Source organism: Ylistrum balloti, unplaced genomic scaffold (genome assembly GCF_031769215.1).
Source record: "Ylistrum balloti isolate Yb309-2 unplaced genomic scaffold, AGI_CSIRO_Ybal_v1 Utg370818, whole genome shotgun sequence".
In the NCBI taxonomy this organism is placed as follows: domain Eukaryota; kingdom Metazoa; phylum Mollusca; class Bivalvia; order Pectinida; family Pectinidae; genus Ylistrum; species Ylistrum balloti.
In genome coordinates, this window is record NW_026782473.1 from 85,467 (window position 1) to 100,442 (window position 14,976).

A 14,976-nucleotide genomic window follows, 5' to 3' on the forward strand; every position below is an offset into this window, starting at 1 on the left:
CCTGTTTGTATAAGTCTTCACTCCTTCAGTAGGCCATTAAGATTAGTTTTGGTAATGGGGTCACTTTGACTACCTGACCTACTAAAATCATTCAGAAATACAAACTTGAATAGGCCTGCATTCTTTGTCCAGTAAATCACGTTCGAGATTTATCTTAACCTTGTGTTTATGCCAGATAATATAAAAATACACTGTTCGATCTTTGCAATATTTCAGTTAATTTTTTTTTCGTCGACATTTGACTATTCCATTAAAAGACTCGGGATGCTAGTGTTTCTCTGTACACACTGCATGAGGAATAATAATAATTGAATTACGTTGATAATGAACAAAACATTTAACGCCTTGACGGTGCTGGTAACGACTGACATTTCCCTACACTTTGTGACAATGAATCACAATATGTTATTGTTGATTTCAATCGAAGTAAAACTCTTATTACCACGGACCCGTATTTCTCGAGCATCCCTTTTGGAAACGACTGTGTCATGTTGTTTCAACCTCGGATTATGTCCTCATTATATTTTTTTTCTATTCGAAAAAATCTATATATCACGCATTGTTGACATTTTCACCTGGTAACAATTAAAGATTACAAATAAATTCTTTGCAAATGCCTGTAGTTGATGGGTTCAAGGAAAACCTCCATACTTTGTGGTCTAAACTATAGCCTGACTACATGTAGTCGAATACATCATACTTCTCGAACTGTTGAAATGACTCCAAGGAATGAAAGGAAAATATCTTAGTTATTAGTAATCTCGTAAACACAATCATATTTAGAACAAGATGTGTGTATGAAACACTATGCCCCCGGTTGCAATAAAATTAAAATCAAATGGTCAACAAGGTCTTGTCACAAGGAACAACCATTCCAAATATGAAAACAATACCTCGTATGGTGCAGTAAGTACGGCCAATAAAACGATTTTTCAAATGTAGGTCAAATTTCACGGTCAAGGTAAAATGGTCAAACATTTATTACCGATATTGTCACAAGGAGCACTCATACCAAATATGAAAATCCTACCTCTTACTGCAAAAGTTATGGGGGGTTAAATTTGACAACATAAAAACAAACAAATAAACAGCAGCACAAAACAATATGCCCAACGATCCTTCAATCCGGGAGCATGAAAAATATTGTATAAATGACAAAACGTTGACAGGCAAATTTCAATATAAATTTGCAAGTATATAGAGCATAGCAAAACACTGCATCACACAATGAGATAAATGACACCACCAGATGGGTTTGCAATACATTTGGAAATGTTACACATGCCATTCGCAACACTAGTTTTGTGGTATCGTATAGCAACAGAATATGGACGCGTAAAATTAAAAATTTAGTTTTCACAATTTTCAAGCTATATTGTTTTATGCAGTTATTTGCAGATAAAAAAAATGGCAATGAAGGAATTAGCGTGATATTAAGAAATCGCACACCGGTACATAGCATGAATTTACCTGTCCAGGGTTAGAGACAAAGACATCTCACACCGGTACATAGCATGAATTTACCTGTCCAGGGTTAGAGACAAGGGAAATCTCATACCGGTACATAGCATGAATTTACCTGTCCAGGGTTAGAGACAAAGACATCTCACACCGGTACATAGCATGGATTTACCTGTCCAGGGTTAGAGACAAGGGAAATCTCACACCGGTACATGGCATGGATTTACCTTTCCAGGATGAGAGACAAGGGAAATCTCACACCGGTAAATAGCATGGATTTACCTGTCCAGGGTTAGAGACAAGGGAATCTCACACCGGTAAATAGCATGGATTTACCTTTCCAGGATGAGAGACAAGGGAAATCTCACACCGGTAAATAGCATGGATTTACCTTTCCAGGATGAGAGACAAGGGAAATCTCACACCGGTAAATAGCATGGATTTACCTTTCCAGGAATGAGAGACAAGGGAAATCTCACACCGATAAATCGCAGGAATTTAACTATCAAGGATAAGAGACTAGGAAAAATCTCACACCGATAAAAAGGGTGGATTTACCTGTCAAGAGGGCAATTAATTCACGGTATTAGTGACATTTCCGAGGGAATACAACAAACACAAACACATTTTTAAAGATATTATCAAGTATTTTCCTTTAGAAGTACGGCGTAATGAATATGATACTGGGACTGCAGAGTGTTATTTTTCATTTTTGCTATTAAAGCATTATATATAATTTTTATAACATTTCTTCTGATAGAAATAAGGAATTTATATTAAATTGATAAATATTTTATATATAGTGATAACATGAAAAATTATAAATCAATTATCATACAACTTTTTTAGTGATAATTTGAGTTATAACCAACCAGAGCGGTGTTTTCAAGTCACTGCTGTGCACTTCTGGTTTTCTCTTAATTGGTATTAATTTCAATGTCAAAAATATGACATAGTCTATCTTTTCACTTGAGATTAGCATTTATAAGAAAAATATAAAGATATTCTGTTATACGCGTGAATTATATACAATATGTAACGGAACACTATTAACTATCCTTAATAATTTGTGTTTAAAACATGTATTTCCACATGTGTTTCTTAGACAATTAACTAGGAAGCCTTAACATCCACACAAATCAGCATTCGGCACCATGTCATTGAACCACAGCAATCGATTTATTGACTAGTTATAGCTTAGATCGTATTTATGGAATATAAAAAAAATCGTAATTGTTTTATCAGATTTTAACTGAAATAATATAATAGTATGTAGACAAAGCCGTGACCATTATTTCTACCTTAACAGTGCTCCAGCATCACTAGTGTAAACCAGGATTTTATTTCATCATTACTTAATCGTCATATTAATATTGATATTCCTGTGTTTATAATAAATGAAAAAAATCAATTATGTTACTCATTTCCTTTCTTGATTTCGGGGGAAAAAATCGCCGTAAATTAAAGTTTTTTATCAAGTCTCCCTACTGCAACCAAATATTACATCAGCTTTATGAAGATTGTCTTGACAGCAATCTTATCAGAGTTTTGAATTTATCTAAGCAACAATTGTCATTCTAAGATCGATTTATTCAGCGGAATTATGTTAACTTTAATCCCTAATCCCTAATGATATCTTATTCACAAATGTGATATAAAGATAATTCCTTGATCCCTAACTGCAAATATAACTAGAAGAAATGCCTGCAAAATACACAAGTTTTACCGACGAGTCTTTTGGTTTTAATGCCACGAAAATAATATACATATATATGTGTTTTCTTATTGTAGTGTGTAAAACGCTAACATTCACTAATAATTTTACAGAGATTATACAAAATCATCATTGTTTACATTAAAACATTATTTAAATCACGGTAGCCATCACTTTGTGGTGTATATTTGTTCACAATATGCCATCACTTCACATCTTACCTGATTTTAAAACTTAAGTCCACAAAGATGTACAGAAGACACACAAGTGGGTAGCTCCCACAAAGCTACCCTGCCTAATCATCAATAGATTTAATATCACCTAGAATAAACGTAAGTCACAGAGATAACTTTCTATTGTAGATTCGTAACTATATGTGCCACAACATTGCTCAATAAATCAACTCTCATCACCATCATTATGTCCATTCGTATAAATTAGACAAATGGGGTCACGCTGTTTTATTTCAAGACGCCATTACAGAGCAAGGTATAGGTTTATCATACTAATAGCTGATTGGTGATGCATAATTATGTTGCTTGATCACATGATCTACCGATACTCGACTCTTTTAGGGATACGAACTAGCGGTAAACATATTATTACAGATAAAATTAATGTGTATGGGATTGAAATATTCTTGTTCCATGGTTATTGATCATGAAGGTAAGTTTTTATTATGTTTTATTTCTATAACAATTTTACAGTACACTTCCAATGCAATTTAGTGATGTAATATCTTATTATGCTGTTGCTAGGGTTGAGGACAATGTTTATCAGTTTGTAAATTCTAGAACATCATTTTTATTTCAGAATATAATTTTTTTTATTATCTTTTAATTCGATTCAAAATGTAAAACCTTTACAAATATGATTTTGTATCTTAAATATAATATACATGTACATAACACAGTTACATTTCTTAGATTCGTCAAATTTTGACTGGATCAGCGTTTTGCTATTTTTTTTTTATTACTTTCACTCCCAACAATAATATATGGATTCGTCGATTTTTGTAGGGATTTCCCCCAACCCCTATCCAACCCCACTTTTTTTGTCTCCGAACGATAAGGGGGATATATAATTTTTGTTACAATATACTCTTGTTCTTTTTATTGTTCCATATTCCTTTTGTTTTCTCCTGTAAAATTATTCACGAAAAATAAAGAATGAACAATTTCACATGAGTTCCTTTCCCTACAGAGCAAAACACTTAAATTCAACCATCTAAGCAGTCAAAACATAATATGTTCATATTTCGATTAAATCAAATATGATCTATTATGACGCGCAACCACACCTTCCCCACGAGATAAAGAAGCAGGTGACCCAAGTTTTTCTTCCAATCACGGAATCCATTTCCGGTCCCGAGGCAAAAGTAGTGGTCATATTATTTATCTCACCTTTGACGAAAAAAAGTAAACACTAAAGCGTTAGAAAGAATATCAAGGTGATTTCTCAATATTAGTAAATTGTTTTATGCATTATCACGATTGTGTTACAAATAAACTGTCGACACACAAAGTCCATCAAATGCAGTGTAGATAAAAACATATCTATCCTCAGCTAATTTTCAAATATTGCATGCGAAACATGAGAAATGTTAAAAATGTGTCAGCTGTCTGCAGCGAGAGGTATGTTATTCCTGTTATGGTCCTACTTAAGCAGTAGCATTTTGGTATTTGAGTGGCTTTGCGGGATCTTGAATTATGTAGAGATCACATTAAAATACCTTTGTTGTTTTAAAGCAATGCATACAATATGTTACTCTTTTTGCTATTTGTAAAACGAGTCTCAGTACTTATTTATTTTAATAATCAAAATGGAAAATAGAACAAAATCGTGGATTCCTTATATTTACATCAAATGATATGACAATAATGTATTTTTCTTCTCATTTCATAATTTTCGTTATTTTATATTTTTAATCCGTTGGTGAAAACAAAATTTCATAAGACTTATTTAAAATACGAATATGAAATATTGTCACTCTATCACTCCTTCTGTGATGACTTTAGACACGAAATCCATAATAAAAACAACTAGAAAATACCAACATGTGAACAATCAATTCAAATTCAATAAAATAGGGAAAATATGATCAAAAGAAACATCTACACGGACACTCATAAAAAGAACGAGAATAATAACACCAGGTTTTCCGGAAGTGAATGTGTCCTCTGCTTCATCGGCGACACCAGTCATGTAAGTCCAAATATGTAATGTCACGTTCTAGAAATAAGAACAAGGAATACAACAACGTTAACTAACCAGCATAAAAAAACGCCCAGCTTCATGTCGAGCAAAGAAATAGGATTTTTCGCAGTGTGATCACTATTATCACCCGTAAACCTCCCGAAAGATTTTATCAACCTGCATTTTTTGAAACCCAGTGTCATGTATTTGTCCGACAATTGACGCCATCTTACATATCGTGAGGTGTGGGCATCCCCATTGAACTTATTGGGAACATCAGCCAATCATTCCAACGGAAAACGTGTAAAAACAAAAACAAAAACAAAAAAAAAACAAAAATGAAAAAAGAAATAACACAATTTTCCTTAAATGATTAATTAATCAATTAATTAAACTTTATTTGTTTTGCAACCATTGGTGACTTACTGTGGAAGGAAATTTCGGCATGCGTGAAAAACGGATGGTCGGACAGGCTTTTCACGTCAGTTCCGCAAATCTAATCACTGACGCTTTGCTGCTAAAAGACGAGTGCGTTACCAGCCGATCACCCTAAAGACATGTTCATCAATTACTAAACGTGTTATTATTGTTATTTTCCTTACAAATACTATTATATATAGTTTTTTCCTGCTCCGTGTTGTTGGTTGATAGCTATGTGTTATAAAATATTATCAATAGAAGACTGCTAAAATCACGTGAGCTACAACAGACATTTATGTTTGTCTTTTAGTTATCTCTTACCCAGGACAAAGTTGCATTATGCATTTGTGATTACAACGAACTTACCTAGTTATTCAGATTAGAAAAAAAAAAAGAAAAGTAATTCAGAGCAAGCTCAAGAATTCGACTTTGCCCCAATACTTGTCATAATCTAATGATGTCTTTACATAATGCAAAGAAATGCTATTCAACACTCGAACATTTCGTCCTTAAAACGTAATTAAAGCATTGGACATTTTTCAAGAGCACAATATCGCAACGTCTCCACAGCAAGAAAAAAGACCAAATCGATTTCTAAAAAATACAGCAGATTCATATTTGGGTTTCTGTTCTTACGCCAATCAATATCATGTAAGCTGAGACATATGGGATTCCCTCTATTTACTGTGTCAACATAACAACTACGAGTGGGCAGGACTATCTGTACATAGTGTTTTTAGAAATTAGATTTGTTCATTCCTCATTCACGAAATCTAAGATGACACTGTCAATACGCTTTTGAAATCCCGTGTCTATATTCCAGTACTGTCAGTAAAACGAAACCTTATGAGAAGTGTTTGTATATATCACTCCCAGACACCAAAGAAGTGGCAAAAGCGAATCACTAAAAGTGAGTGTATGTATATTTATTTGATAAGAAATACAATCTTGGCAAATTGTAACATATTGTTCGACAGCCCACACATTATTGTTAGTCATGAGGACATACATGCAGAAAATAAAAAATGTTGTTTTCTCTCATTCCATGCAAAGAAACTACATATTGATATTCATGGCCAGACAGACACCACTGTTAGAAAAGAAAATACCAACATGATAACATAATTATAATCCAAACTTCAAGTTCAATAAACTAGGGCAACAAGAAAATACCAACATGACAACATACTTATAATCCAAACTTCAAGTTTAAATAAACAAGGGCAACATGAAAATACCAACATGACAACATAATTATGATCCAAACTTCAAGTTTGAATAAACTAGGGCAACAAGAAAATACCAACATAACAACATAATTATGATCCAAACTTAAAGTTTAAATAAACTAGGGCAACAAGAAAATACCAACATGACAACATACTTATAATTCAAACTTCAAGTTCAATAAACTAGGGCAAAATACAATGGTATGAACAAACGAATGATTTACACGGAGACTTCTGCGTTAAATCAAGGAGAAGAAAACCAGGTGTTCCGAAATTACATGTAGGTTTTTTACGATAAAGATGTTCATCAATATTTGTCATAAAGATACGGGAACACCTAATGCTTGCAGTTAATAAATCGTCCTATGATGTTGCACCGAACATTGATACATTTATTCCATACTCGATTAAAATCAAATTATGAACCAACGCCTCCTTTTGAATAGACTGGAACTTTAAAAAGAGTTTTTGTTTACCACGCTGTGCCCATTGGACACGTTAAGTTTTAAGTTAGTAAATGGTATATGAATAATCTCAACCGGGAATATTTTTGTACATGAAACCAGGCGGGATTTTCACCGCCAACATGTCTTTTGCAAAGTAATCTAAATGTATCAGTGCCTTCATGTCAACCGTAGCATGCCATATAAGTTTACCATAAAATGATCAAGAAAATGTATGAGAAATACATCTACACACTAATGGTGTACTTAAACAAAACAAAATAAAGCAGGATAGCCATAGCAAACAAATGTTAAGCAATAAAAAAACCCGGAGAAATCCGTCTAGACAACCATACAGAAAAAACATAACAAAGCTACAGAAACACAGTTGTTTATAATTGATCTTCAGGTGGAAAATTCAGATTATTGACAATATGATGAATGTTCATCGCATGATATTATCTACTAATAAGAAACGCTGATTTAAAAGTTAATTTAAATTCAAGATTTCTCCGGTTGAAAGTTACACTGCTGTCGAACGTCAAATCTTAACATGCCTAAGCACATAATTTGTTATCGAATTCAAATCCTTAACCTTCAATAGGTTAAAAGTGGATGTGGTAATCCTGATGAAGGCGTTTCGTGTCCACTACGTAGCACATGAAAGGACATGTTACCACACAAACTTCGATATCGCTCGATGGCTGTGTTTTATTTGATATACGTGGAATAAGAAAAAAACTCTGAAAGGTGTAATGAATATATAGATCGATTCTTTAGAAAACTGGTACAGTGACTGGTTTTGAAGTCTTTGTTGACTAACAAAATATCCAAAAAAAAAAAATACATTTTGTGATGTGTTGAAAAAATAGAATAAAGAGGTATGGCGCCTAACGATTCCTGAGCAATCATAACCGTGATATGTTATATGTATCCGTTGAACTCGTAAATGATTACGTCATATATCTTAATAATTGATTAGTTTCTATTAGAAACAAATCTAAAATTTTCATGAAGAAATGCAGCTTGCTTTAAAAATAAAAGTTGTATTTGAAAGATTCATGTTCGAGAGAAAATGTGTATGATTGACTAAATCTGTGCATTTTTAAATGACAACACAAAACGTTTTAATTTTGTTGTCAGAATACGCGAAATTGCAATACTACATGGAGAGTATGCCCTCAGACCCCAATAGTATGTGAGGGTTACGACCCTCAGCCGCTAGTCAATGACTAATAAAAAAGTGAATACATTATTGAACACAAGGCAATCGGGGCTGAAGAGTCCAATGCGGGAGATTACAGCCGTCTAGTTTGTAAACAACATTATTACACTCACAAAAGTCTTTGGTGACAAAAAGGAGGATCGATAGGGTTGCTTACAAATGGAATAATATAAGAGACTGTAATTAATAGCATCCTGAATGACTTGAAAAGAAATAAACAACAGACTTTCTGAATAAGTCATGCACTATATTAAGACGTAAGAGTACAATCACTTGAAGAAGAAACGAAAATGTTATTCTATAATAGTTCTAGTTCAAAAGGATGTTGGTAACATGCACTTTAACCCAGATATTGTTAAAATTGTTATTGCTATACATGCTACCAGCGAATTTAAAATCAAACACGTGTAGCATTACCTTGCTATTTGCCTTACCTGGACATCGACATTCAAATTTCAAAATTGTTGAAAATACCTTTAACATAGGACTTTGTGGAACATACTTCTCCTCTTCCTAATCATGTTAAAATGATATCTTAATATTAAGCCATTTCTTTTTCTCAAAGACATTGTATTAAAAAGAAAGAGTGAGAGAACGCATTAGAGCATTATTCTAAAACATACACAACAAACCTGAAAAAGAAACATTCTTATTACTACATCATTAATTAACGTGCTTGGAATGTACATAGACTCCTCCTGATATGAAATTAATCATGTCTAACATGATAGATCTTGCGCGAAATATTATTTCATCTTATAACTTCACTGTCGACCACAAAAAGAACAAAAATATACATAAATGGCTTGTTTTCATCCCGATATCTCTAGTTGAGCTAAACGTTACCAATAATGAGAAAACAGATGGACCGAAAGCAGCCCATGTGAGTTGATTGCTTTCCCTTTCATCATCTGTGTGCAGAAAGGAACTTAAATGGTTTAAAGTCTTAGATAGCTTACAGTCAAGTATATTTCGTTCTGTCATTGGGATAGGCGGTTAAAACGATATTTCCAAACATTGGAAAGCACGAGAGGTCAGTTAACGTAACGTTAGACTTGTAGGTTTGAGGAAGAGCGTATGGGAAGGGTGAATTGATATGAAAGGTTATTAATCTGAAACAAACGTTACATATCTGAAGTATTATTACAGAACAATGTTAATCACTAATAATTCAACATCCATATATTACGATAGCATTTATTCATGCCTTCAGAATTAAATAGTGTGTACCAGTTCAATGGAAAATTCATGTTAGAAATGCAACAAATCTTTAAAATTAAGCTAGTTTTAAGAGTCGCCTGTATTTGATTATTGCTAAGAAAAAATTTCAGTGTTATCCTGATTTGAAATTTAACAGCATTTGGAGCCAGACTCTTCAGCAGATTGCAAGGCTATTAAAACCATCGACGATGTCGTCAATGTTCACTAGTTTCATAACAAATGTATACGGTATGGGCTGTTAACTTCTTATGGTTCTTTTTTAGCTTTTTTTCCGAAGTGAAATAAACTCAAGAAAAAAAAAAAAAAACAGAATAAGAGAAAATAATATTCCAGTTCCGTGAAAACAACTTTATTATTTTTATATTTTTAAGGTTTCAGTAAAAGTAATGCTTAACAATAAGTCACAGAAATAGCTCATCAATTGAATATAACAATGACAATGTTCAATGGATGACTTTCTAACGGCATTGTGTTGGCCTTGAACGAAACACAAAAGCTGTCAGTATCCATGAGTGAAATAACAAACACTCTGGTTAAGGTCAAAACAGTTGGCCATCTTGACTTATCTCTACTCTCGATAATAAAGGCCTGTGTTCCCATTGTCATGATTTTTATATGCGCAGTCGTCAACTGACAGAAAAACTCGTACATGGTTTCAAAAGATGCAGGCTGATAAAAAAAACTATGAGGAAGTTTATGGTTGTCATAGTGATCTCATTGAGAAATATTTCAGTGTACGTTATAAAGCTGGACGTGTTTAATGCTCTTTAGTTTACCTGTTTTTTTGTTTTGTTTTTTTTTTTTATAACCAGTTCTTATTATTTACTCACACACGTTATTTACTTGGATTGCCCAATGTTTGCATGGCGGGTGTCGCTGATGAAGAATAAGACGCTTACTCTCACGTAACACCTGGTTTTAGCCTCTGTGTACTTTTTCAGGAATGTCCGCGTAAATCTTTCTTTTGGTCATATTTTGCCTCAGTTTTATGAAATCGTAGTTTTAATCATGATTATGTTGACATGTTGATATTTCCTTGATGTTTTCATGTTGCGCACGGATTAAGAATATATCAGAATAAGATAATGATGTTGCCATGAAACTTTCGTCATCAATCTGAATCTCTCGGAATTCTATGAATTATGTCAATAGGTCAGTTAACGAAAATCATACTATGAAAAAAAACTTTCGATATTGGAAACAGTCCGAATGTGCAAACAAAATAGATACAGAAAGCAGAGTTTATACTTCAAAAAAAACCCATTAGAGATATTTCAATCTCAGTTTCTTCATATTGTTCAGTGCAATTGGTTCTCTGTGTTGCGTGATAATTATAGATCGGAATAACAGATGTAGCGGAGTCTGTCGATATCTTGAATTTAACATCTGGAGATTTCATCAAAGGAACCCAATCAACTATCTGCGGAAATATGTATTTTCCATACAAATTTTAGGGTGTTACTGTTTACTCTGATCAAGAAATGTTGACTTTTTTATTTTAGTTTTTCATGCTTTCAGATTTTTGTTTTTAATTACGAACCAAATGCAAATTATCCATCACGAAGTAAATCTAATGCAACATTGTCTTCTCTTATCATCTACCTGTGTTAGTTTTCCCAGGTGTTTTGAAACTCACATTTTTTCCAAATGGAAAGGAAGTGTAGACACCAAAGTTAGCTCGATGTAATCATAATTGCATGATGAGTGATATTACATTGCCGGTCTTTCCCTAATATCTGAAGTATAACAGTTTTGTAATTCTGTGCCTTTTTTATCAACAGGGAGTGCGCCGTGTATTGTTGTTTCTGTGGCATCGCATTTGCGGTCTTTTCAATCACCCTCCGCACCGCATCGTGCAATTGTTTCCTCTTAAGGGTTACTACCTTTTATGCTTTAGCCTGTACTGTAAGTATTCCACAGTCCCTTTCTTTCTACTATGAGTTGAACCATTTTTAAGATGACATAGCCATGTGTCAAAATGTTCTTGGATTTGTGGTTTCACATAGCAGTTAATCATAAGGACAAATCATTTCTGTTAACAATGGACAGTTGATTGTTATACTGAAACAATATACCAAACACTACATCTTTATTTATGCTCTGGGGAAATTATTTCAGAAGAGTTTTATCTATATATCTCAATCCAACGAAATTGTTATATACACCTGATCACCAATTTTTAGTATTCCCCATTAATTCCGACATTTCCAGGTTCTATATCATTTTCCGAACTTCCTTATTTTCACATTCCCTTCTGGGAATTTTACAGAATTGTTCAGCTAAGAATTTCACTAAATTTCACTCCAAAACATCGATATGTATGAAAAGATTGCGTTTTTACCATTACAATAGATTGAGATGTACCTGCTTTGTCTGATAACTATAATAGTATCTTATGTCACAAAGTTAGATAATTTGAATATTTTATCTGTTATGGGCAAACTAAATATTCTTTTTGTTTCCAGCCACTTACAAAAATACGAAATTAATAATATGAATCTAACAACTACGAACGAAATGTATTTTGACAAACGAACATTTTCATATATTTAGCTCTGAAATAAAACGTGGAAGCTTACATCTCAAGCAACTACCGTTATTGTACATACTTCTTATGTTTCTTCAAGCTAAGGAAATACGTGTCATCGTCAGATAATTGTGTTAAAAAGGGACAGAGGAAAACGAGTCTTCTCGCTTCAGAAATTAATGTTAGTCGATGTAAAACAGTAAATATTGATTGATTTTTTTTATTGTTTTATGCAAATATTCTTCTTGTCTAATTGCAGTGAACATAGCTAAAGAAAACATATGGGGCGATTCTACAGACTCAGTAAGTACCGCTATCAATTAGTAATCAAACTAATCAATCGATAAATAATCTATCACATCAGTTCGGATGATGTGCAGTGATCAGCAGCAGAGCATATGACAACAAAATATTCTTGGTCAAATTCATCAGTCATTAAAATAAATAATTACTAGATTAGAATCTTTTGTTTGTAAATTAATGTCAGTAGATAATCACTTAGAACCTTGCACTTTCTCCCTGTAAATATTTTTAAGTTCGTGTTTTGCCCTACTTTTATCTATTTATTTATTTTATTTATTTATTATTCTTTTACTAGTTACGAATAGTAAAACAGGTAAATTGTCCAAAAGAACAGCGAGTCATTTGTTTACAAATATTTAGAAACAGTGAGTAAATCGTGAAAGTCAGTATTTAATCTATCAGAAGTAGAAAATAGTCAGATAGAGTGAGCTACTAAGCAGAAAGAGTAAGGTACATATATATGTTGAAAATATTGCAAATGTAGGCAATTTAAGTAAGAATATTAAGCATGAGAAATCATGAATTATTTTGTAGTTCAGATAAAACACGTTTTGTCATTCTTTTAAGTTAAGTTTAAAATGAAGTTGCCTCCCCTACACCAAATTTGACTAAAGTGAAATGGACTATAAGTATACATGTGCGCCTGTTTTCATAACATCCTAGAAAACAGTCTGTTGTCTAACCTTTTGGATATTTGTGTTGATAAAATGTTTGGAATGAAATGAAACAGTAATAAATAAGTAATTATCTAAAATCAATCAGTTAGGAGTTTTACATGTTTGACAATAAAAATTTGTTTTGGTTTTTTTCATATAGCTGAGGTATCTTTTGAAACAAACATATATACATATATATGCTATTTTCTAAGCGATCATAACTCCCGTGACTCATTTCCGGGGAACATTTCAAAATGCCCTAACTATTAACATAGAATCAGGAATATCTATATATATCCGTGTCTTTTTTTATGAGTGAAAGAAACGTAATTTTCCTACTCTCAAAAAATGACACGTTTTTTTAATATACAAATATGTGAGTGAAATTGTATGTGTTGAAATGACGGGTTAATGTCCCCTTAAATATCATTTCTATTTTGTAGCTTTACATCCCGCAGTCCCCAACACCACACGAGTCATTTATTAGTGATTACCTGGACCCAGAAATAACATTTGTTACGGCATACTTCAAACTCGGCAGGTTCCAGAAGGGCAATACAGGAGATATTCATTTCGATCTTAATACCTACGTTACATGGATGAATGAATTCGCCAACTTCAATAACAATGTCATAGCTTTTACAGACTTACCTGAAATTCAACAACAGCTCCTGGCGCTTCGTAGTCACCTCCCAAAGGATAGAACTCAAATACATATTGTTAACCAGAAGGACACATGGGCATTTAGTCTTGCCCCAAAAATAAAGGAAATATTTGCTGATGAAGATTATCCAAAACACCATCCAAACACTGTGCTAGAGGGATACCCTTGTGCCATGCATGTGAAGTATGAGCTAATAGAGAAAGTGATCAGACAAAGAATGCACCGGACAAAGTATTTGGCATGGATAGATATAGGTTATTTCAGAGAAAAAAATCAGAACATCTTTCACTTAAAAATTCCCGTGGATTTTCAGAACGATCACATCGCCTTTTTACAGATGGGTAAATTTGAACCAGGGCATACAGCGTCAACAATCATCAGGGATAATATCTTTTGGGTCGCAGGAGGAATGTTTGTCGCAAGACCGGAGTATCTGATTGTGTTTGTTGAGGATTACAAAAGAACTGTAGAAGACCTCCTCGGACGTGGGCTTATGAGTACTGACCAACAAGTGATTTACATAATGTACACAAAATCCGAGGAAGCACGCCCTCGGATTCCCATACAAACCTACAGCGCCTCTTGTAAATGCGATTGGTTCTATCTTGCCAAGCTTTGTCGCTTGACGTGGGAGAGGTTCCATAAACTCAAACAATCGACGTTCATGGAGATATACCATAGAAATATGTTATGATAATTGATATTTTGATAATTTACATTTACTTTATTTAAAATTCTTAATTCCTATATATATGAAAGTAAATTGCTTACGTAACCTACCGACCAGGCAAACACTTGGTTTGATGGTTGATTGGTTTGGTAGATACATGTTTTACGCTTACACGACTCTGTCTTTTGTCTCCATGGCGATGTTTCCTGTTATGTTCTGTTCGTATAATGACATAATTTGTACTTAA

At 33.3% G+C, this 14,976-nt stretch overlaps 1 protein-coding gene across 1 annotated transcript; it reads left to right on the forward strand.

Annotated features, from left to right (window-relative positions):
* The first annotated feature begins 1,806 nt into the window (after positions 1-1,806).
* LOC132558732 (uncharacterized) lies at positions 1,807-14,753 on the forward strand. The gene is made up of 3 exons (XM_060223328.1): positions 1,807-1,888; positions 12,696-12,739; positions 13,839-14,753. The coding sequence occupies exons 1-3, from the start codon at positions 1,807-1,809 to the stop codon at positions 14,751-14,753; spliced, it is 1,041 nt and encodes a 346-aa protein (XP_060079311.1).
* Positions 14,754-14,976: the final 223 nt, after the last annotated feature.

Coding starts and splice junctions, on each gene's coding strand:
- LOC132558732 (XM_060223328.1), top strand. CDS start 1,807: ATGAGAGACAAGGGAAATCTCACACCGGTAAATAGCATGGATTTACCT. Junction 1,889..12,695: donor ACAAGGGAAATCTCACACCG/GTAAATAGCATG, acceptor GTCTAATTGCAG/TGAACATAGCTAAAGAAAAC. Junction 12,740..13,838: donor GGGGCGATTCTACAGACTCA/GTAAGTACCGCT, acceptor TCTATTTTGTAG/CTTTACATCCCGCAGTCCCC.